General features: G+C 44.8%; 2 protein-coding genes across 7 annotated transcripts in view; one reads left to right on the top strand and one right to left on the bottom strand.

The window, feature by feature from the left end:
• Lasp (LIM and SH3 domain protein Lasp) overlaps positions 1-5,980 on the bottom strand; it is a 34,760-nt gene extending 28,780 nt beyond the window's left edge. For all 6 annotated transcript variants that reach the window (XM_075892155.1, XM_075892157.1, XM_037422388.2 and 3 more), the window contains exons 1-2: positions 5,761-5,980; positions 5,062-5,156 (exon numbers count right to left, since the gene is read on the bottom strand). In XM_075892155.1, the coding sequence (XP_075748270.1) occupies positions 5,062-5,156; positions 5,761-5,832 (167 nt within the window). In that variant the 5' untranslated portion in view covers positions 5,833-5,980. The remainder of the gene's footprint in view (positions 1-5,061; positions 5,157-5,760) is intronic.
• Positions 5,981-6,122: 142 nt separating this feature from the next.
• On the top strand, positions 6,123-22,200 carry RpL23 (ribosomal protein L23). Its single transcript, XM_037422389.2, has 5 exons — positions 6,123-6,261; positions 6,598-6,681; positions 7,000-7,128; positions 9,991-10,104; positions 22,084-22,200. The coding sequence occupies exons 1-5, from the start codon at positions 6,249-6,251 to the stop codon at positions 22,164-22,166; spliced, it is 423 nt and encodes a 140-aa protein (XP_037278286.1). The 5' UTR covers positions 6,123-6,248; the 3' UTR covers positions 22,167-22,200.
• Positions 22,201-22,502: the final 302 nt, after the last annotated feature.

The raw sequence follows: 22,502 nt of genomic DNA, 5'->3' as shown, positions 1-22,502 counted from the left end.
TGCAAAGGTTTTCAAGAGTATTAAAAAAACCCACATGAACCCTCTAATATAGATAAATTTCACACTTAGAACTCTAATAGTAATAACTTCACCATAATATGTAAACAGAAGAGAAAATCTAAGCCAAAGTTTTGTTTTTGAGTTTTGCTGTGAAATTGCCGCACAAGGCATCACAGATTTAAACACGTATATTGTATATTTAGGTGACATTGGCTGAATGAAATTTCCTGGGACTCTGTATTTAAGGTGTACAGCCCCCTCAGAGGACAATGTATTAACTCGTTAGAAACTATATAGGAGATAGCCAATGCCGTCAAAATCTATGATGTTGTAATGTTTGGTGTAGCAATTGCAATGTGGTGTCCCTATTTGTCACGGATGAAGGACTGACGGAATACATGCTTAACGGCACAATACATTGCAATCGCAGGACACTCACAACGCGAAAAGAAATACAGATAAATCTGAAAAAAAAAAAAATGCCAGGCCTGCGCAGAAGGTGCAGCACAGCCACAGCGAAAGCACGAAAGGCCGCTTCTCAGAGCCTTTTCTTAACACTGTTTGGTTAAATGCTAGAAGTACACTTGCTGGATACGCACTATGCCACAAATATTTATAATTTCTGCATAGTAGGCCGGCATATACATTGGTATCATTTGTCATTCTTCGGAGCAGCATGGTATCTGCTAAATACTTGTAACGAATTTTGTGTTGCATTCAGTGGCTGACGACGAAGAATTACGCCTGAAGTGGGTATGTGCCACAGATAATAGGTGATGAAGAACAAGCTTTTGTAATGTGTTAGAGCATTGGACGACCCACTCGTTAGCGATTTGCATTGCAATGCCTGGTTGTTCCTTTGCTGTTCTAAAACGCTTTATTACTCATATTAACGCGATTTCTTCCCAGAGATCAAGCCTCCCTAAGGAAAGTTTGCGAACAAGTCCCAAGCACCGGCGTGGCTCAATGATAGAATACTGGGCCGGCACGCAGTGGACCCGGGTTCATATCTCACTATATCACCACATGTCTTCGGTGTTTATTATCTGAGTTTTTTCCTTATTTTGTGCGACATTGGTTACAGACACCGGCGGCGTCGGACAACTACGGCACCGCCTGTGACCCGTGTTGTGATCTCATAACAGCTTTTGCTGTAAAACAAACACAAGAACACGAAATACCTACATGACCAATCTGAATGGTCCCATCAAGTTCCTTCTTACTGCCGATTCATGGTCCATAACACTGGCCTTGCAGCTGCTGGATTAACAGTCGATCTTACTTGCATCTTAAATAGATAAAGTGCAACAGAAACTGGAAAGAAAAGAAACTACAGCACTGACTTGCAACTAAACTTTATTCCAAAAATAAGCAGAATAAATAACATCCGAAAATGCAAACACAGGAAAGAACCATCGCACAAGCTCAAAGTGACAAAACTCGACAAAAGGCTATGTGGCTGACGAACCGTGTAAGCTATCTGTGAAATATGAAACTTCTGCACCTGATGTGTTAGAGAAGGCTGGCTGATACAATTATCCCCTTCCAGTGACATATAAATCACTTCCATGATTTCTCATGACTATTGGTCTCTGTGGGGATGCAAGATTATCAACATAACGATTACAACCACTTCTGTGACAATGAATCGCCAAATGAGAGCCTGTGCCGTTTTTTACATTACGCGCACGCTCTTGGATTTTTATATTGATGCAACGACTAGTTTGCCCAATGTTAACCTTGTTGCAAGATCAAGGAATCTTGTATAGTGCATTGGTTCGGCACTCAATGAATTTATACTTGTGCTTGATCACACATTGTTCCCTTGTGTCATAATTTTCTCTGCTCAATTTCCTTTGCACAGCTGGACATACTCGCGGCAACTTCTGGCCAATGCTAAAAACAATGTCGACTTTGTATCTACTATTACATATTTAAGCTCGTGCGACAACCTATGCCGATAAGGAATCACGGCTAAATTATTTCTGGTTGTGCAGTGATGAACTTCTGTTTCCTTCTGCCCAGCCTTTACCTTCTTACCACTTTTTTGCAGGCCCTCGTGATGGCCATTCAGGGTATCCTGTTTCCTTGAGTCTTGAAACCTGCTTTGTGAAACTCTGTTGCATTTTGTGGTAACAGGTTTAAACAATGAAGATTGAATGCATGCAAAACTAATGCCATTTTTACAACTTTTGTGTGATCAGATGAAAAAGCAAGCAATGGCTTAACTGCCCTGAAGCAATAATCCCAACAAAGGTGATCTTCTTCCATAAAAAATAATCTAAAAATTGCAATTCATTTTGAGCTGGATAGCCTTGCATGGAAGCTATTTATATGTCCCTGGAAGGTGATAATTGTATTAGCCAGCCTTCCCTAACACTATCAGGCGCAGAAGTTTCACATCTCACAGATAGCCTGCATGTTTCGTCATCCACATAGCCTTTCACGGAGGCTATTTATATGTCACTAGAAGGTGATAATTGTATTAGCCAGCCTGCATGGTTCGTCAGCCATATAGCCTTGCGTGGAAGCTATTTATATGTCACTGGAAGGGGATAATTGTATTAGCCAGCCTTCTCTAACACATCAGGTGCAGAAGTTTCATATTTCACAGATAGCTTACACGGTTCGTCAGCCACATAGCCTTTTGTCGAGTTTTGTCACTTTGAGCTTGTGCGATGGTTCTTTCCTGTGTTTGCATTTTCGTATGTTATTTATTCTGCTTCTTCTTGGAATAAAGTTTAGTTGCGAGTTTTTACTGTAGTTTGTCTTTTATTTCTCATCCCCATTTTTGTTGAGCTTTATTCGTTTAGGATGCAAGTACACCAACTCGCCCAATTTCCCGTTTGATGATCTTACTTGGCGATCTTACAAAGCCAAAGTCGATGCTCAGTCACATTGTGTTCCTGTCAGGAATATTAATGTTCTTGACCATCAACGCCACTGCTGCCCGTTGTAGTCATCTACTGACCTTATTGCTGACGTGGCATAGAACTTAGGCGTAGCGGTGTTCGATGATACCCAGAGGCGATGTGGCCCACTGGGGACTGTCTTCGGCGGCTTGCTCTAAAGGGGGGCCTGCGCCTGCAACGTAGGGAATCCTGTGCGCGGTTGCTGCCTCCCAAACTGCCTCACTGTAACCCGGTCAAAGCCCTGCCACTACCTTCGCCAATGTGCTTGCTGGCAAGGTCTACGTCGACAATCCCTGCGCATCGTTGCTTGCATCCCGATCACAGCTCGGGTCACGAGTTTCACATTATGGTGCTCGCATCATTTCAAACATTGCCTGCACCTCGTCGTCGCCTTTTCTTCTGTTTTCTGAATTGGCGCTATTTATGACACCACCCACCACTTTTTTTGTGCATTTTTTAGCTTAACAAGTGTCTTCTTACGAAAAACGTGGCAATTTTGAATTGTGAAAGAGCAATGTACGAATACATAAAAAGCTGTTTTTCTCTTCCTTCAGTGTCCTTCTGACTTCTGCTTTATTTGTCTTTAGCAATTTCGTCTTTAGCAATAGAACTGACTAACCATCATCATTTTGGAAAATGTAGAAGTGTGAATTTTGTATGTGTGTGTGTGTGTGTGCATTTTTTAAGGATTGTTGCAAAGCAGATGACATGCTACATCAAGCGCTATTAACTCTTTTGGTTAGAAGGCTAGCCATTCTGATGTTAGTAAAAATTTCTACAATAGCTTATCCTAAAATGTATACATCTGTGGTTCGAGATTACCAGGTAACTGTACAGTTAACTATAGCACATTGAATATATTATAGAAAGGAAGGAAATAAAAACTTCATACACAAGGGTTTGGCACAGGGGTCATGAGCTCAATGTGTGGGGCCCGAAGTCGAGGGCTTTTGCAGCAACAACCTGTATGTCATCTCCAGAAAGATTAGGATAATGGGTCTGACAAAGTCACCAAAGTCTGCACCCAGATGTTCATACCTGTTGCAGTGACAGTAACATTCAAAGCTACGAAGAGGCAAAATTTCACAGGGCTTAGCTTCTTCAAAGACAGACTTCAGGAAATCTGTTTTTTTTTTTGTATGTAACAAAACATGCCAATATGCTCAGCAATAAATCAAACACAAGACTTGCAAATTTTTTTACACTGCTCCTGCAAATATGTATAACCAATTATGAGAAATTCAAGTAATCTGCTTAGTAAGCAGCAGGAACTTCTGAAAAAATGTTAACAGATGCACACAACTAAAAGCTCTGTTACATATCTCTTTTGGAACAAGAGCAAGCCAAAGCACTTGGTGATATTTTTGACGAGGTACTTTGGTTCTTGCCCACCAATATACATGTCAGAATATCTGTTCATTATCTCTCGTAAAAAAATACAGAAATTTTTTGCAAAAAAAAAAATAATGGAATCGCCACCTTGCGAGGCATGAAGAGAGTTTCCATGCCTAGTAATTTGAAACGCAATTTCTAAAGCTACATCTGAGCCCCAAGAAATCTTCATGTGACGCAGGGTGCGCTGAAAGTGTGCTTTGTAAACTGACTCAGTAGCTCGAGTGAATTATCTTGTCAAGTTAAACTGCATATTATCAGAAGCAAGAAATGAAACATGGCCTTTGACCCATAGAGTTTGGCAAACTCTTTTTGAAAGTTGAGGCCGAAATACGAAGGTTTACTTTTCAGGTTCCAAAATGTTTAGCTTAACAGTGCATGCCAAGGATGGTGCATACCAAATGTTTTGAAGGCATGAGAACGCCAGCTATAATAATAAACAAGTACTCAGAATATTCCTACAAGCTGGAAATTAAAACTCTGTGAGTGAGGGCCCTAATACTCGGGCACAAAATTGTGCACTCCATGCAGAGCTTATATTAAAAATGTACTTTTCCGCGTTCGCGGGAAAGTGATACGCCTGCTTCAGTGAATCAAAGAGAGCTGACGCGCGTTTTCGTTATTTGGTGAAGTGTGTGGCACACTTTTTTCCTTGTTTTTACGCTTGAGATGTGCGCTAGGCTCAGAACGGAAACAATTTCGCAGCAAGCAGCAGATGTAGCTCGTAAGCGAAAAAAAGTGAGAACTGCGTACTCACGCGCTGCAGTAGGGAAGTTTGTTGAATCCCTTGTACGTCTTCATGTTTAGTGTCATGTTGCATTCTTGACATTTGAAGCAGCCTTTGTGCCATATCTGTCAGGAAGCACGATACAATCGTCATTTCGATTCGAAAGGCACTCTAAACGATGCTTTTGCCGCGTATAGAACGCTCTGCGGCCACACCCGTTCTTTGGAGCGCGGTCAGGGGAAAAGAAGATCGTGAAATCGGCGTCACCGGGAGTCTGGTGCAGCGAACTAGCTCTCACGATTGGGGGCGCCGCCAAAGAGCGCCCGAACGCGTCAGAAACGGCCCCCATCGACCTTGTGCCTCTGAAACGTGAACCGCAAGCAGTCATAATGCCCTAATTTAGAAGTGACAACTTTGCCAAACTATTCAGCAAAGAAAAAAAGGTGTCGCGAAGTAGGTGCCACACCTGGAAACTGTGCGGACGGTACTTTGGATACTCGCTATGAAAATAAAGATTACTGTGACGGCAGTCCGCAGGTACTACACGACTTGGCACGTCCCGAAGGAGTGTCATCGAGACCGGACAGCTAGATCCGGATTAGCGCAACAGGATATCAAGCGCGGCAGCTTTTGCCGAAGGGCAGAGATCGAAAGACGCATGGCCTTGCTTCGATTTTTGAAGCAGCAAGTTCTGCAGATGCTAATCGACAGCGCTGAAGAAGGGCTTACCTTGTCCAAGCATTTCAATTCTTCAAGAGGATACACCGTCTTTTCACACCGCGCACACTTTTTAGAGCTCATTGTCCGCCGTATAGACACGTACTTAACCACAAAGATGCCAAGTTATCCAGATTTTTTTCGTGGGACTTCACCAAGAAAAACGTCCCGAAACTCACAGTAGCACACAATCACTACCGCAACCGAAGAAATAAAAAAAGCGACTGAAAAGAAAAAAAAGTAAAAACTGCAGGGCCTCGGAAAAATGTCAACAGAAGAAACGGAAGTGCATTGTAGTTTTATTGTCAAACTATCAACAACTCAAACTAACCAATATTTGTACAAAAATTGCACACTTAAAATAGTGGCAAAATTATTTATACAACATTCAGATACTAAATTTTCACTTAAGTGTGTGAATCAAATAAGCTGTCTCGCCTTTTTTGATTGTCTGGTGTAAAGTCGCGCATGCGCGAGAAATCCTTTTCCAGCAGGCCAAAATGTCTAAGCGAGGTATGTATTTTTCGCAAATTCGCAATCGCAATTGATCTTCCCAAGCATACTTTTGGTAGACTCCTAATGCGAAACGAGTCTTCATGATTACCTCAGGATAATTTCTCTACGTTTAATTTAGAAGAATGGGGTTCATGTTCGATGTGATAGTTCATTCATGCGTGTGTGAGGTCCACCGCTCTGCGCTGTTTGGGTGCGTTGTCATGCCAAAAGTTTATTCGTCCTCTGAATATAATACCGTTTACTTACATTTAAGGCTTGTCGTAGTTAGCCTCGCGCATTCGCGGGTTCCCTGCGTGGAGGGGAATTCTGATCGCTTTTGCTTCTCATTTCCAGGACGTGGTGGAGCCGCGGGAGCGAAATTCCGCATTTCGCTCGGTCTTCCTGTTGGTGCAGTCATCAACTGCGCCGACAACACAGGTATGCCCTTCATTTTAACTTGTCTTAATGTTTGTTGTGACGTTGTAAGGAATTCGAATGTGCATTTTAAGCGGCTTGTGACGAACGAGTGTCCAGTGGCAGAACCTTGCCTGTTCGTCGACCACGAGAACTTCGCGTTTGTTTCATTACATGACACCAGAGTTCTCGCTAATTGTCTCGTGCTAAGTTAGGATTACCTTAAAGTACACGTCATGATAACGTGCCGTGTTTCGCAAATGTTCTTTGTGCTCTCCGCATTAGGGGTGGTGCAAAATAATTTTTATCCTACATGTTATCGGTGTTATTTCATGTGTGCAGGAGCCAAAAACCTGTACGTGATAGCCGTCAATGGTATCAAGGGTAGGCTGAACAGACTCCCAGCCGCAGGCGCTGGTGACATGATTGTCGCCACAGTCAAGAAGGGAAAGCCCGAGCTGAGGAAGAAAGGTATGTGTTGTAGTACAGCTGGTTGGGTCACCGAGCCCACTCGCTGTGTAAGCGTGCTTGTCATTGTGCGTAAAAAGAAATGGCCGACTGCACGGACTCTAGTCGGATGAACCATTGCCTAAAGCGTGAACACTCCCGCGTCGGGAAGATGTTGACTTGGAATTATCCGGTGATGTTTTCTTAAGCAAGCTAGATTTTTATGGCCTTTTTTCATCATAGGTACAGCTACACTAACGGTACAGAGCCAAAAGCAAATTTGGTGGCTCTGCGGTCGACACGCTGTCTGGCAGCTTTTGTGTTTTTTCGCATCCATGGCCGTGAACGTGGCGTGCCGACAGGTTTTAGAGGCCATGAATAAGCCACCGAAAATGTTATGGGGTGGTGCCGTCAGTGTTTCATTGTGCATTGCCAGAAAGTGCCAGCGGAAAAGGTCCATTGCAGTTTCCACCAAATTTCTCTTGAAAGGTCCTCTAGGATATTTATGTTAGGCACCCCATTCAGATAGCGCTGGTTTCTATGCTTGCCCTTCAGCGTTGTTTGCCGCCAAAGTGTTGAAAAAAAACGATGAGCGAAATCTTCGAGGATCTGCCAGGAACTCAAGTGGGCATTGACGACATTCTTGTTTGGGGAGCAACGAAAGAGGACCATGACAGGTCGAGGGGGGAGTGCTGGAAGCGCGAAGAAGGGCAGGGCTAACTTTAAATACGGACAAATGTGTACAGTGGCGATCAAAAGTTGGGAGACCATGGTAGCGCGCAGCCAACAGTACCACGGCATCTTCTCACGGCTACCCGAGAAGCTCGAAAGCGTTTGCTGCGTAAGCTCATTCTTTCCCACCTTCCATACTGCACTTTCGCTCCCTTCAACTGCACACAGCCCGGAACGCCACAGAAATTGCAAGGTGTCACTTTTGCATGCGTCGCAGAAGCACCGAGCGATGATACAGCGGCAAAACTATCTGATTTGTAGGGGCAGCACATGCCGCTTCTTTGCTTTCGTTCCACTGCGGCGAAAGCGCGTGCTTCACCAAGAGACAGGACTGCTCGGTAATCTTCCCACATGCGTAGATTTAAAAAACGAAGAAACTGAAACAATGTGTGTGTTTTCACTGCCACAGAGCGTCTAGAACCAAGGCGCACAACAAGCAGTGCCCTTACAAGTTGGATAATTTTGTCTCAATATTATCGCTAAGTGCTCCTGCAGCGCCTGCAAAAGTGACACCTTGCGATTTTTCTGTCGTTACGGTGTGCGCACAGTTAAAGAGAGCGAAAGCGCAGGTTGGCAGGTAAGAAAGGATGCGCTTGCACAGTGCGCGCTTTCGAGCTTCTCTGGCAGCTTTGAGAAGGTGCCGCAATGTTAACCCACAAAACTCTTGTGGTCTCAAATTTTGATTGCCACTGTACACTCTAACCTTATTGTGACAAATTTGCATCTTACATTAAAACAAGTACATTGCATCCAAAATTTTGCTATAAAAGCATATTCCTGACACTGTATTGGAAAGCTATTCTCCATTTACTTTGTTACATTCGGGATCATTATTTTGAGGTTAGGACGTATTTGCTATACAGGAAATGGGATTTCTGGATGATTACGCCCCAGCGGTGCAGTGTACTTAAAATGCAGACCGTAACTGCCAACAAGTTCATTAAGGTAAATGTGGAGGCTTATCTCACAACTGCAGTAAAGTGTGCTTAAGCTGTCAAGGCTGTGGAGAGTTAATTGCTGTGCCTGAGGCATGTCTAGGCCCCTACTGGAATGTGATGGCGTGTCACACTGCTGTAGTTTAACTATTGTGTGAGAATTTTAGCTGTCAATGCTGGAGGAGTTGCCTGCTATGTTTGCGGCGTCTTTAGACACCTTGATCGCAAACAGTCGCTCCTTTTGCCAGATATTGCATTTCAGCTGCAGTAGCGCGAGAGGGCATTTTACAGAGCCCCAAAATATGCAGCAGCTGTGAACATGGAATTGAAGCGGTTAGTCTTTCATGTGCTCCGTTATAACTTGCCACTGTGGGGCTTCTAAAGCTCGTGAGAGTTCATTTTGGCTTGTGATTGCAATATTTAATTGCACCTGTAGGGGCTGCACAACTGAGATGTTTTGTGAATACCCTTAGAGATATTAATGCCTCCTCTATTTTTTCCAATGCCGGAGGAAACGTTCACTCCTCAACAAGAGCTGTCGGTCCGCTTTAGTTCAAGGGGTGGTTAGAATGCAACGGCAGGTAAAGAGTAGGGCTGCTTATGCCACACGTGCGTTTGAGTGCTTTCCCGTAGAGATGCGGTAGACGCGCTTTCCCTCTTCGATGTCATGTGTCCATCAGATTTGTACCTTCATACTGCTTCACTGTAGCTCAAAGCAATGCCGCCGCCTCACAGCATTCGTGTGGCACCTCTTAAGCTTTGGTTTTGGGGGGGAGGGGGGGAGGGGGCTTCTGATAACATTTTGGTCCTTTCTAGTCCGTATCAGTCTACCGTACTTCGCTATAGACAGCGATGGGGCCGTCACGGTGACCGACAGCGATATCGTCGCCAAAGTCTTGGATGGCGAAGGGGAATCGGCTCATGAAGACCCAAGTGATGCAGACGAGTGTTTACGCCACAGAATGCCGGAGGCTGTGCACGCGTTGGCCGTTTCAGAGGACATATGCATGGTTTCCTCGGACAGTGTGCGCAGGCTAAACCACCTCTAGGAACTTCTCAAAATTGTGACTTCCTTTGCACATTGACCTTGCGAAGCAAGCTGCGATCACACTTTTTAAAATAATGTGAATGATTTTTCAAGTGTTTTGTTTGTACCCGCATATTATCAGTTAATTCTGTCCTGTGAATCAACGTGGTCTTGTGTTGTTTTCTATTGCAGTCATGCCTGCTGTTGTCATTCGGCAACGGAAACCATACCGTAGGAAGGACGGCGTGTTCATCTATTTTGAAGACAATGCTGGTGTCATTGTTAACAACAAAGGAGAGATGAAGGGTGAGAATTGTGCATTTCTCGGTGAATTTAGCATGATCTGCTTATCCCTTTTCCTAATGGATGGTGCTTCAGATGGCCAAGTGCCCTGGGTGTGGCAACATGGTGCTTCCCCTTCTGAAATACCTTTTGGTATGTCTTTGCTTCCAAGCAAATGGTAGCAACATTAGTACTGGTTGATTCCACGAAAGATAAAAGAAACTAGTTTTACTTGATACCTTAGATGTTCCTCGTATTTTTGTATATTATGCTCGGATGACCCAACGTGTGAAATCACATTTTGTTTTTAAATAAAAATGTTTTTCAACCAAGGAAAAAATCTTGAAGCATCACCGGGTGACGACCGCCATTTCACAGAGAGTGTGTTTCTGGGAATTCATGGTCATGCTAGCAGCGATGCAAGCTATATATTAAATATCTTCCTGAACTAGGAGTCATTGAGAAATAGCTTACTTGATATTCTCCGATTCTGGGTAACTTAAAGGGAGACTCGGGTCTTGAAATGGCGAACAATAGCAAAAAAGCAGATTTTTGAAAAGGGGCAAATCTTAAACCTGTATTCAATGGAGAAAGATTAAACACTGCATTTTACATGTCTAGGTGGAGGCAAAATGACCAATCTACAGTGTGCGCGTTTGTGTGTGCCTGTGTATGTAACAAAACATGAATAAGTGCACTTAGCGGTTGAAGGGTGCACTAGGGATTGGATTTTGCTATCGCGTTAACTCTTAAAGGCGAAGCTCAAGGGTTCTCAAATTTTTCCAAAGGTTGCTTGGGGGGGCACATACCGTATTTACTCGCATAATCCTCTCACTTTTTTTGTCGAAAAACCGATGAAAAGTTGGGGGGTGCGAGAATTGCGTGGGGAAAACTTTCTACGGAAACGTACAGAGCGAAAAAGAAAGCGAAGTGGCCGCAAATCAGGATTCTAACACCAGCAACTAACAGTAAGCTTTAAGAAGTACTAATTAAAACTTACCTCAACAATAAAAGCAGAGGTTCAACACAAGACAAGATTTATTTGAGACACGAAAAGTGGAAGCAAATAGTCGAGAATTAGAATACCATACGCAAAGCTTGCGGGCGTAGCGGTAGCGTTCGTCGCTCAACAGGAGCCCTCAAAAGGTAAGCGTGGGACGTCGGTATTAGGCGGATGGCTATTTAACAGAATTTTCCGCAGTTTCCTTCTTAAAAAATAGTTTACTATCAATACCAGATTTAGGCACACGGCAGGCCCAACGCCTCTGTGTGGCTTTCAGTAGTCATCACCAGTAGCGAACTCAAAGCTCATAGACTCCGAAGGGCCTACCGGCGGCCCTGTTGCCATTCTTTAATGCATGATCTATCACTTGCAACTTGAAAGCAGCCGTACAGCTTCAGTATCGCCTCATAACTTGACAAGGTTACCAACGCAACATACTAAACACGCCGCAACGCGCACTGGTCACTTCGGCTTGGCTTGAATTGGATTGAATCTCCTTGCAATAGTACGCTTGATGCTTAAGTGACGTGCGCTATCATCATCAGTGGCTGGAAAGAGCAGACATTATTGCAGAAGTTTTCGGGGGTGCGATAATTACTCGAGGAAGAAAAAAAAATCGTATTTTTGTTGGGCGATGTGGGGGGTGCGAGAACTATGCGAGTGCGAGGATTACGCGAGTAAATACGGTACCGTATTTACTCGATTCTACCGCGCCCTCGATTGTAACGCGCACCCGATTTCCACCGCGAAAAAAAAAAACAAAAAAAAACGTAAGACATCGATTGCAACGCGCACCCATTTTTTCTCGCTGGCCCGCATGATCACACCACTCGAAAAAACGACTCCTTTCGGGAGCGTCTTCCATTTAAATATGAGGTACGGGCGAAGCTTGTGCCCATCTGACGTGTAACAGAGCATTGCCGTCACTGTAGTTTTACCGTGGACCGATGTCAGCACGCGAACTTGCTTCGCCCCCTTCTTCTCGACGGTTGTGGTGCCAGGCATGTCGAAGTAAAGAGGCGTCTGATCGGCATTCCCGATTTGCCCATGCAGGTAGTCGTTGTTGCGCCGCAAGTTTAGGACGAACCTCTGAAAATTGTGAAGCTTTTCATCGTACTCCTCCGCAAAACTTTTCGCATATGCATGTTCCCCTTCGGAGGGAAAAGCCTTTCCTCTTCATAAAGTTAGTTAGCCAGCACCTGCTCGCTTAAAACTGGCTCCGCATTAGACATTTTTCTAAGACTAATTGCATAGCCCGCACTTGGAGCAGTTCTGCCGTCACGGGCCGCTGTGCTGCTCGCTGCTAAAGCACATACTCGCCCAGCAGCTCTTTAATTTGCGGAAACCAACCCTGCTGTGGTCCACTGAAGCCTTTGCGTAAAGCTTTGCTGTCGAAAATCTTCTGCTTTTGTTTCCGCCGGTCCCGCACGCACGTTTCGGGAACTCTGAACGACCGCGACGCGGCCCGATTTCCGTCCGTTTCTGCACACGCGATGACTTTTCTTTTAAAAGCGGCATCGTGGTGCACTCGAGTTTTTGGAGTCGGCCATTCCACGCCGTCGATGCTAATGCACTACTAGATGACGAACTCCTCAGCACACGTACGAAGTGCCGCACATGAGAAACACATAGGCAGAAATGGACGACGCGCCATGCCGACGCACGTAGGGGGCGGCCATTTTAGATTTGCCGATGGCAATAGATTGGCCGTAATTTTTTTGTTCGTACTCGATTCTAACGCGCATCCGATTTATGAACTTGCTTAAACGGAAAAAAGGTGCGCGTTAGATTCGAGTAATTACGGTAATTGGTCAAAGTGCACGCTCGCCCCGCGCACCAGCCTCCTATTGACTTGCCGTGTTTGTTTGGCTTTTCTTTCTTTTTTTGCCCAGTCTCACGTTGCTATTGTACACTCGCTCGGTTTGGTCTTTCGGCTGCTCCGCGGCATATTTCAGGTTCACTTCAGTACCACATTTGAACTACTGTGATTATTGAGCTGCTCAAATGTCTGAAGGCATTCGTCTGAAGAAAACTACATGCCGCGTTTTCAGCAAGAAACGACTGCGACCATGCAATGCCTGGCAAGATTTGGCGAGGCATGTCCCGCGATAGCCGCTTGACGGATTGAACACACAGTTGCATCCAACGTGGGCACCTCGAATGCCAGCACGGAACTCATCTTAATTGCAGAATTGCTTTTGACGCATCAAATATAGCACCGCAGCCCTCTACATCGAGCACGTCCGCCTCATTCAGCCATGCCTCGAGTGCTGTATGGAACGTGTTTATGCACGAAAATGCAACTTGGGGCGTGTTGTGTATACTTTGTCGGCCCAAGCCTTTAGTGTTATCACGGACTGCGTCAATAATGTTTTTTTTTATCGGATGAAGAAAATAGCCAGTGTGCAGCAAGTGCGGCTGACATAAAAAAGCACCTGGCGTCAAGTCTGAAACGGAACGAAAATTTGAACTTCTCAGCCTCGACACAGATCAGGGGAACTATAGTGACAGTGGAACAGTATATTTGAGCGTGAATAATCTCCTTCTCGGACTTATGATTTGCGCCGGCTACAGCGACAGTCTAAGGAGCAAAAAAAGGGGGTGGGGGGACTTTAGTGTGAAACTTGTGATGGCATGCTCAGCGTGTGGGAGCAATATGCAACAAAGACCATGCAGCCAGGAATGCCGCGAAAAACAAGCTCGTGAATAGGCACAAGCCAACAGTGGACACTGCCTAGAGCCCTGGTCAGCTGTTAAGTGTAGATTCAAGCCCTTGTCATTGTGAGAAATCTAATATTTCTTCCCCTTTTTTATATTTGTGACCCTGACCTAGGTGCAAATTGCAACAGCACAGACCACATAGGAATGTCATTTTTATGCACTGTACACATACAAGGTGAAATACAATGGTGAAGCGTTTGCTAGCAGCTTCCTCCCACTATTTACAAGGACTATGCATGCTAATACAGTAAACTTTTTGTGGTCCTGTGACATTGTTGTAATATATAATGACATCTTGTTCCTGAGCGGCAAAGCTACACAAGGATGCCATTTTACAGTTACCGTAATTACTCTAATCTAACGCGCACCTTTTTTCCGGTTAAGGGGGGACATGGTTTTTAGAGATAACATAGGTTATTTCTTGGCCAAAGTAGATGAAACTGCACTGCTTTGTTCAGTTTCTTTAGCTTTATTTAACTATCCAGTTATATTTTACACAGGTCAATTATTTCCAGAGGTAATTAGTACTCTCATTCTATTGTTTGCCGAAACAATAAAGTATTATCTATGCAACATAACATCATTTTAAACACATATATGGATACAAGAAAGCCGAAGGAGAGCAACGCTGCAAGCTGATTGGAAATTGAACAACTACTTCTCAATTTACAGCACTAATGAGTTCATGGTCTACACCTAGCCAAAAACAAAAAAATTTTAAATTAATATAAAAAAAATTTTGAACTGCAGATTGCAAATCTGCTTGCAGCGTTGCTTTCTATGCACATTTAGCTACATTGTGCAAAAAGAATTGTAGCTCTAGCTGTCCTGGGTCGACTTTTAGAGAAGAAGCAAACAAGGGAAGTGGCCAAAATCCATGTTCTGAGAAAATGAGCAAAACAGGTTAAAACTTTATTTAGCATTACAGAATGTAAAACATCACAGGCACACATAATTTTAGCGAGTTAATATGCACCAGGCATATAATCAGATTGATTGTTAGCATGAGCATGCCTTTTTTTCAAGTTTCAAGTTTCGCGCACTTACTCATAAGTTTCGAGGCAGCAAGAGTAGCGGCAGGTGTTAGCTTCTTCTTCACGTACGCCTGCCACGTTTTCGTGTGGAGGCCGCGACGCGATATGTTCATCATTGCAAATATGTCGTTAAAAGCAGTCTGCCTGTAGCCAGTTGCCTGCATTGCGCGGGTGGCGAGCACGTTCACTGTGAATGGATTTATTTTCTGCTGTCCGTCGACGCGCGGCGAACTCCACTTTGACGACCCGTCACCGCAGTTCACACACACCAGCTCAAGCTTGACGGCAAGGCCGTATTCCCGCTCGCCTCTCCTGATCTCGGCGTCTCCGTTGCAAATCTTGCACTTTAAATGCAATATTATCAAAGCATTTACCGCCTCCAAGTCCAGGATGGTGAAAGTCGTTTCATCGGGTGGGGGACCCACAGCGTCGGCACGTTTAGCGATAAGGCTGCGCTTCCGCTCCGTCGCCGCAACAGATGAAATCTCTCGCAGCTTCTCTTCTGCCTTCTTTTTATCCTCTATCTGTTGTGGCTGCAGAATTTGCGTGTCGTGACGCACACGGCCGCTTTCCGCGACGTTGTCGGCAACTGACGGGCTCGTAGGACTAGCGTCCGTTAGGCCTGCCGCGCTGGCGTCGACGACCGCTCCGCTGGCCGCTGCGAGTTCGTCATCCTCGTTGCCCTGGGTCGTTGCGGGGCGCTTCCTGAAGTTCTCGGCTAGCGATCGCCTCACCCGCTTTCCAAATTTGTGTTTGGTGCGGAACTTCTTGATGGCACGACCCATAGCTGTAGGCAGTTGACAACACCACGACAAAATGGCGCACGCTCACGCGCGTCTCTGCGGTGAAGCAGACGCCAGAAACGCCGCTTGGCCAATCGGATGCCTAGATTTTGTCACGTGCCCCAAGCAGCCAATAGAATCGCGCGCTTGTACCTCTCGATGACGCACTTTTGCTAGAAAACCAATGAGCAAAGCGAGCCAGTGGTGGCGGGAAATTGAAGATGAAGAACGGCTCTTCCAAACGAGATCGAGATGGCCACGATAGCCCTTGTGTACCGGCAACGGTTCGGCACGGAAAAAGCGCGATTTTAGCGTCAATTTGCGCTCATACACACCTCATATTGGTGTTACAAATTGATTTTACGGCGAAAATAATGACAATATAAGCTAGAAACTTAGCAGATTTGTGCAAAAATAGATATAGATTCCGAAAATGTCAGCTTGAAAAAGTCAATTTTTTTGCGATTTTCGGCCTTCTAAGACCCGTGTCCCCCCTTAAGCGAGTTCATAAATCGCATGCGCGTTAGAATCGAGTACGAACAAAAAAATTACGGTCAATCTATTGCCATCGGCAAATCCAAAATGGCCGCCCCCTATGTGCGTCGGCATGGCGCGTCGGCCATTTCTGCCTATGTGTTTCCCATGTGCGGCACTTCGTACGTGTGCTGAGGAGTTCGTCATCTAGTAGTGCATAAGCATCGACGGTGTGGAAGGGCCGACTCCAAAAACTTGATTGCACCACGATGCCGCTTTTAAAAGAAAAGTCATCGCGTGTGCAGAAACAGGCGGAAATCGGGCCGCATCGCGGTCGTTCGGAGTTCCCGAAACGTGCGTGCGGGACCGGCGGAAACAAAAGCAGAAGATTGTCGACAGCAAAGCTTCACGCAAAGGCTTCAGTGGACCACAGCAGGGTCGGTTTCCGCAAATTAAAGAGCTGCTCGGCGAGTATGTGCTTGAGCAGCGAGCGGCACAGCGGCCCGTGACGACAGAACTGCTCCAAGTGCGGGCTATGCAATTAGTCTTAGAAAAAGGTCTAATGCGGAGCCAGTTTAAAGCGAGCAGGTGCTGGTTAACTAACTTTATGAAGAGGAAAGGCTTTTCCCTCCGAAGGGGAACATGCATATGCGAAAAGTTTTGCGGAGGAGTACGATGAAAAGCTTTTTCAGAGGTTCGACCTAAACTTGCGGCGCAACAACGGCTACCTGCTTGGGCAAATCGGGAATGCCGATCAGACGCCTCTTTACTTCGACATGCCTGGCACCACAACCGTCGAGAAGAAGGGGGCGAAGCAAGTTCGCGTGCTGACATCGGTCCACGGTAAAACTACAGTGACGGCAATGCTCTGTTACACGTCAGATGGGCACAAGCTTCGCCCGCACCTCATGTTTAAATAGAAGACGCTCCCGAGAGGAGTCGTTTTTTCGAGTGGTGTGATCGTGCGGGCCAGCGAGAAAAATGGGTGCGCGTTGCAATCGGTGTCTTACTTTTTTTTTTTTTTTTCGCGGTGGAAATCGGGTGCGCGTTACAATCGAGGGCGCGGTAGAATCAAGTAAATACGGTATGTTGCAATATCACATCAATTTATGGGAAACTAAAACTTCATTCATTTTCTCAGTTTCGTATTTTTAGCCATAACATGCACCCTTACGGGGCATTTTGACATGTTTTTATTGACTCACAATGACAAGTTTATACCAATGTGTTCGTATTAAAGAGATCTGGCCGATGGTGCTCTTCATTTTCTTCTACATCGTGTTCACCAAATCTTAATTCATAATGACTATAAACAATATGTGGCACATATTTTTCACTCATGTTTGTATCTATTTCACATTTGAAGTTCGTTGCAGACAATCGAATTAGCATCATCAGCTATACCAGCTCTCTAGCAAACTGGATATGTATTTTGTTTTTGTTTGACAGTGAAATTGCCAAAAATCCCATAAGAAATACGCTAATTGTGTATTATAGAAATTTCATATGTCCTGTTATATTGCAGCTATTGAAAATCTACTTAGAGATTTGGAATCTGCTTAAGAAACTGAATAACTATAAAGTTTCGTTCAATTCAGACAAACAAAATTTTTTCAAGACCCATGTCTCCCCTTAGGTATTTTCTAAAATTATCGAAATGTGCTGTTTTTCACTCACTCATTTTTAGAGCGCGAGGTCTGCTTCTCTGAACGTCGCAGCTTGTTCATTTTTATAGCACTTATATTTGGGAATAATTATACCGTCTATTTTCATGCCTAGTAATCTTTGAAGTAATGAATTTGTGTTGCTTGACACATAACAAAAATATGGTTAACTTAAGAATCTATAATAAAAAACCCACACTCAAAACATGTTGCATTATTTTGTTCAGAGCACAAATTACATCTTTTTTGCCAAAAAAGTACAATAGTGCGATTCTTTCCTTTCCGGATTTTGTGAAATAACTGTGATGGCACATAGATCGCCGTAGCTTGTGTGCATTCCCGAGGCGGGTGCCTTCAAGGAGTGCTTGATTTCAAATGCCCTCGATGGCACTGAAGGGGACGTGCTGTGAGAGGCGCATCTCTGACATGAGCTCTGGAATGAAGTGCATCAGTGCTATGAATAAATGTACTTTTTCACGGTGCACTCATGCTTAGCAGCGCATTTTCTACTCTTGAAGGTTTCTCCTTTCATTTGAAGCAAAAAGAAAAGACTAAGAGTTTTTATGTCAGTGCCCCTTTAATAAACCGAAAATGTGATCTTCACCTCTTCCTAATTATAGGACCACTGTGCTCACATGACGGTACTTCTTTGTTTCACTGGTAAACGAAAGAAATTTGTAGCAGCCTCTTAAGCCTTGGTCACCAAAACAAAACTTGTATGGCGATCAGGACGTTTCGAATGCCTGCAGCCAGTGCCAGCATGGTGTCGCAAGTGGTGGTAAATGCAATAGGCAAAACGTGTTTTGGTTTTGCTTTCATTATCGTACGGTTCGCAGTGATGCTGATAGCAATGTGCATTGTGCCGCACATTTGCCACACTTCGCGCTCTCAGGACAGTGATGTTCCATGCAGGGATTTTCCCCTTTTTCGGGGAATTTCCACTTGTCATTTTGAGCCAAAGGGAATCTTCGTGATATTGCAGGGAATTTCAGGAATGGTTAGCTTCTCCTATGCCGGCATATAATTAGCGGTCACAGTGTGCCTTCATTTGCTGTAATCAGTTCTGGTGCATGTACCATGCAAGCATAGCCTTGGAGATTTGTTTCTGATATTTATTAAGGCGAAGCGATTTCTAGTTAACTGTTGGTGTTAGACTTGAAGCGCACAATGTGCAGTGTACAAACAGTATACGAAATAATCATGTTTTTGTTGTGCGGCAGTGGAGGTGCTAGTCATGATTTAGAAAGTTGGAAGTACGCGAGACACGTGTAATAGTATGTGCGTTTAGATGGAGACAGAAATTAGTACTGTTGTGTAGGGAAATATGCTGGGAATTTTATCATTTGTAGGGGGGGAAATTCCTGAAATAGGGAATTTTCATGGCTCTGAATGGCAATTCTTTGGCATAGTATGGAACATCACTGTCTCAGGATTGTCTGAAGTAGCCCAGTCACGGCCAAATATGACCAAAATAAGGAAAGTTTGTCCAGAACAAACATTAAACATTATTTGTAGAAACAACGAGCAGGTCCGATTTACTCAATTTCATGGATAATAAGCTTTTAGTATATAAAGAGCAAAGTAGTACTTCATTCAGCTAATACATTCGTGATAATAGAGCTGAAGCCAAATAGTATAAATCTGTTGCTGTAATAATACTCTGAGAAAGTGGATGCAGGTTAGGCCACCTTTAACTGTTTTCGTGCTTCATATTCCACTATTGCAGTTCGGTATTCTTGAAGCAGTGTGCCAAAGACCTCGCTGAGGGAGGCTGTCTTGTTGAAAAAGTCTATGTCAGTGCAACTAGTGTTTAGCGCAGCAGAGGAATGGCTGACGCAGTGCGCCCACTGCACTGTGGGGTTGGGATATATCCGCTTGCAGCTTTCACTTTGGCTTGCTATGTTGCCAAGCAGGCAGAAATGAAATCTTTTGCTCCATTTTTGCTAAACAGCACAAGAAACGAGATGAGGCTGTTTTGCAACGATGAAGCAGTACCAACAAGCTCAAAACCATTCACTATGAAATTACATGTTTAGCTCATCCCTCTGTGATACAATGGTGCTACAGCCGAAACCGGGTATATTGAATTCGCCAAAAAACGTTTATTAGTTCGATATATGGCATAATTCGATATAGGCCCGGTATAGGATTTGACACAAAGGCACAAAGTACTTTATTAATATGGCGGCTTACTTGCGACCCCTACTGTGTTACAAAATAGTCACGGATTTTCTTCTGGGTCAACGACTTTGGTGCCTGCGACAGCACGCGCGCCTTCACGTTGTCAGAGTCTGAGCAGCTGAGGCCGCAACCTTCCGCATTCACGTTATAGCACTGGACCAACGCAAGTGCACTAGTCACTTCGGAGGTTGTAGGCTATAGGCCATCGTCAATTTCCTTATTGCTGTCGCTTTGGCTCTTGGTCGGCACGACGTCTGCAATGCAGTCTTGCAGCTCACCCGCGATGGCGACATCGTCTGCACTGACAAACTCGTCGATCCGTCGATAGCACCAGGTCGTTCCAAACTTTGGCGAAGGCATTTGCGGCGACTTCAGTGCTCTCGTCGGAATTTGGGGCGTCATCAACAGGCATGCGCAAGCCGGCATGCCTAAAGCAGTTCTGGATGGTCTCCTTCGTGACATCTGCCCATGATCTACTCAACATAGAAATAGCTCTGAGCATGTCGATCTTAGGCTCCCTGCGGACAGGAAGATTCTGCAGCAGCCTCTCCACCAGGCGCTTTTCATAGCCGGCTTTTATTGTGTGTATAACGCCTTGATCTAGTGGTTGCAGTACAGACATAGTGTTCGGGGGCAACAAACGCAGCTCGATGTTGCTGAAGGTCGTACTGCAGTGGTGTGATGAACAATTGTCCACGAGCAGGCACACCTTGCGATTTTCGCCTACCAAATCATCATTCCACGACGATAGCCACCTGCCGAAAAGCTCCCCGGTCATCCACGCTTTTGAGTTTGCAGGTAGGTAACTGGAAGCGAGAGCGCATTTCGAAAACACCGTGGTGCTGTGCTTTTCCCGATAACCAAAGGTCGAAGCTTTTTCGATCCGTCTAAATCAGCTGCCATCAGCACGGACACACGAGCTTTGTTTGCCTTGTCGCCACGACACGCAAGTGTCATGTTTGGCAACATTTGCCAAAATAGAGCGGTTTCATCTGCATTAAAGATATGATATTTTGCTGCGATATCTCGCCAGTTTTCCTTGAGCTATTTGTCTACGCTATCCAGGTCCGCCGCTCTGCTTTCACCTGTAACAGCTTTGCCAACGATGTCTTGCCGTTCTTTGAACTGTTGGAGCCAGCCTAAACCGCCTTGCAAATCGTTCCTAGCAAGCCGAAAAGCAAGATCCTTGGCTTTCTGCTCGATCATAGGGCCGGACACCGGGATGTTTCGCGACTGAACGTCCACAAACCACTTGTAACTGGCCGCTTCAATATCTTCGTACACAGCAGTGCACACACGTTAGGAGCCACGGGCACCTGGACTTTTGTCCGACGTGGCCCTGATGTCTGCTTTGTTCTTCAGGATATAGTACTCAAGGTGCTCCTAGGAATTTTGTACGCGGCGGCGACGTCGGACTTCTTTTCACTGCGCTCGACCCGATTTATGATTTCGAGTTTTGCGGCGAACAGCAAATTCTGCCTCTTTGCACAAGCCATGACGACAGTGCGCCAATACAGTTCACAGAGCAACAGGCAACACCACCAGCACAGACCACACTGGATGAGGACTTGGGCAGCTGCAGGCGCACAAGCATAAAGAAAGAGAAAATGGCTTCGGAGAAGGCACGACGGCCTCTGATTGGCTGTCTATAAGCGCTGTGAGCGGGCTGGGATTATTTCTTGCAGGGGGGTGTTGCCAACCTGGCCTAGCCAACTTTTTCTAAAGTGGCGCCGGCAGTTTTTTCCGCCACCACGAGGGAAAGCCAACTTGCTGGGGCACTTTCGAGTCACATGGAGTTTGACATGTCTGTTGTTGCTATTTTCATTCTATAAAACAGTAACTTTTGCTATATATTCTCACTGTAAATTTACTTTCTTTAGGAATTGTTCGATATACGGGATAATTTGATACAAAACAGGTTCGTTATAGTCGGGCTCGACTGTACACAATAGGAACTCACCCAAACAAGTCTGATGCTTATTTGAAAGTCCAGCCCACTGCATTTAGTAATTAAGTGTGGCACAAGTTGAAAGGTTCATTTTGTATTAAGCATAAACAAATTAATTAAAGTGTAAGGCAGTGTGGAGACGCATGAAAACGCAGATGTTTCCATTTATTTCGACACCTTTTCTCTTTATTGCCAGGCTCTGCCATCACTGGACCAGTAGCAAAGGAGTGTGCAGACCTATGGCCCAGGATTGCATCCAATGCAAGCAGCATTGCCTAATTTGAAGTGCTAAAATAAAAAGGAAAAAGTCAAATGAGTGTCAGCTGTGCCAGTTGTCATACATCTAAACAGTAGTGTGTTTTTTACATGACTCAACATGTGCGTGTAATTCACATTATAACTGCCTTCGAGTTGGGGTCAATGGAACTGCCTTCGAGTTGGGGTCGAGTTCGAGTCAATGGAAAGTTAAAAAATGTCACTTTAGGTACCTGTTGATAGCAAATGCGATTACTTGTTTTTCCAGATTTTGCATTTTAACAGTTGCAGTTACAATCGCTGTCGACAAGTGTGCCCGAGCACCTGATACTTTTCTGTAAATGGCTTCACCGAGTTTAA

The sequence above is a fragment of the Rhipicephalus microplus genome, chromosome 4 (genome assembly GCF_043290135.1).
Source record: "Rhipicephalus microplus isolate Deutch F79 chromosome 4, USDA_Rmic, whole genome shotgun sequence".
NCBI lineage: Eukaryota > Metazoa > Arthropoda > Arachnida > Ixodida > Ixodidae > Rhipicephalus > Rhipicephalus microplus.
This window is presented reverse-complemented; position numbering and strand designations above follow the sequence as displayed.

What these genes read in the sequence shown, in the direction of transcription:
- RpL23 (XM_037422389.2), top strand. An exon ending in CAACTGCGCCGACAACACAG is followed by an intron (nt 6,682 to 6,999) that starts GTATGCCCTTCA and finishes TCATGTGTGCAG; the next exon opens with GAGCCAAAAACCTGTACGTG. An exon ending in CAACAAAGGAGAGATGAAGG is followed by an intron (nt 10,105 to 22,083) that starts GTGAGAATTGTG and finishes CTTTATTGCCAG; the next exon opens with GCTCTGCCATCACTGGACCA.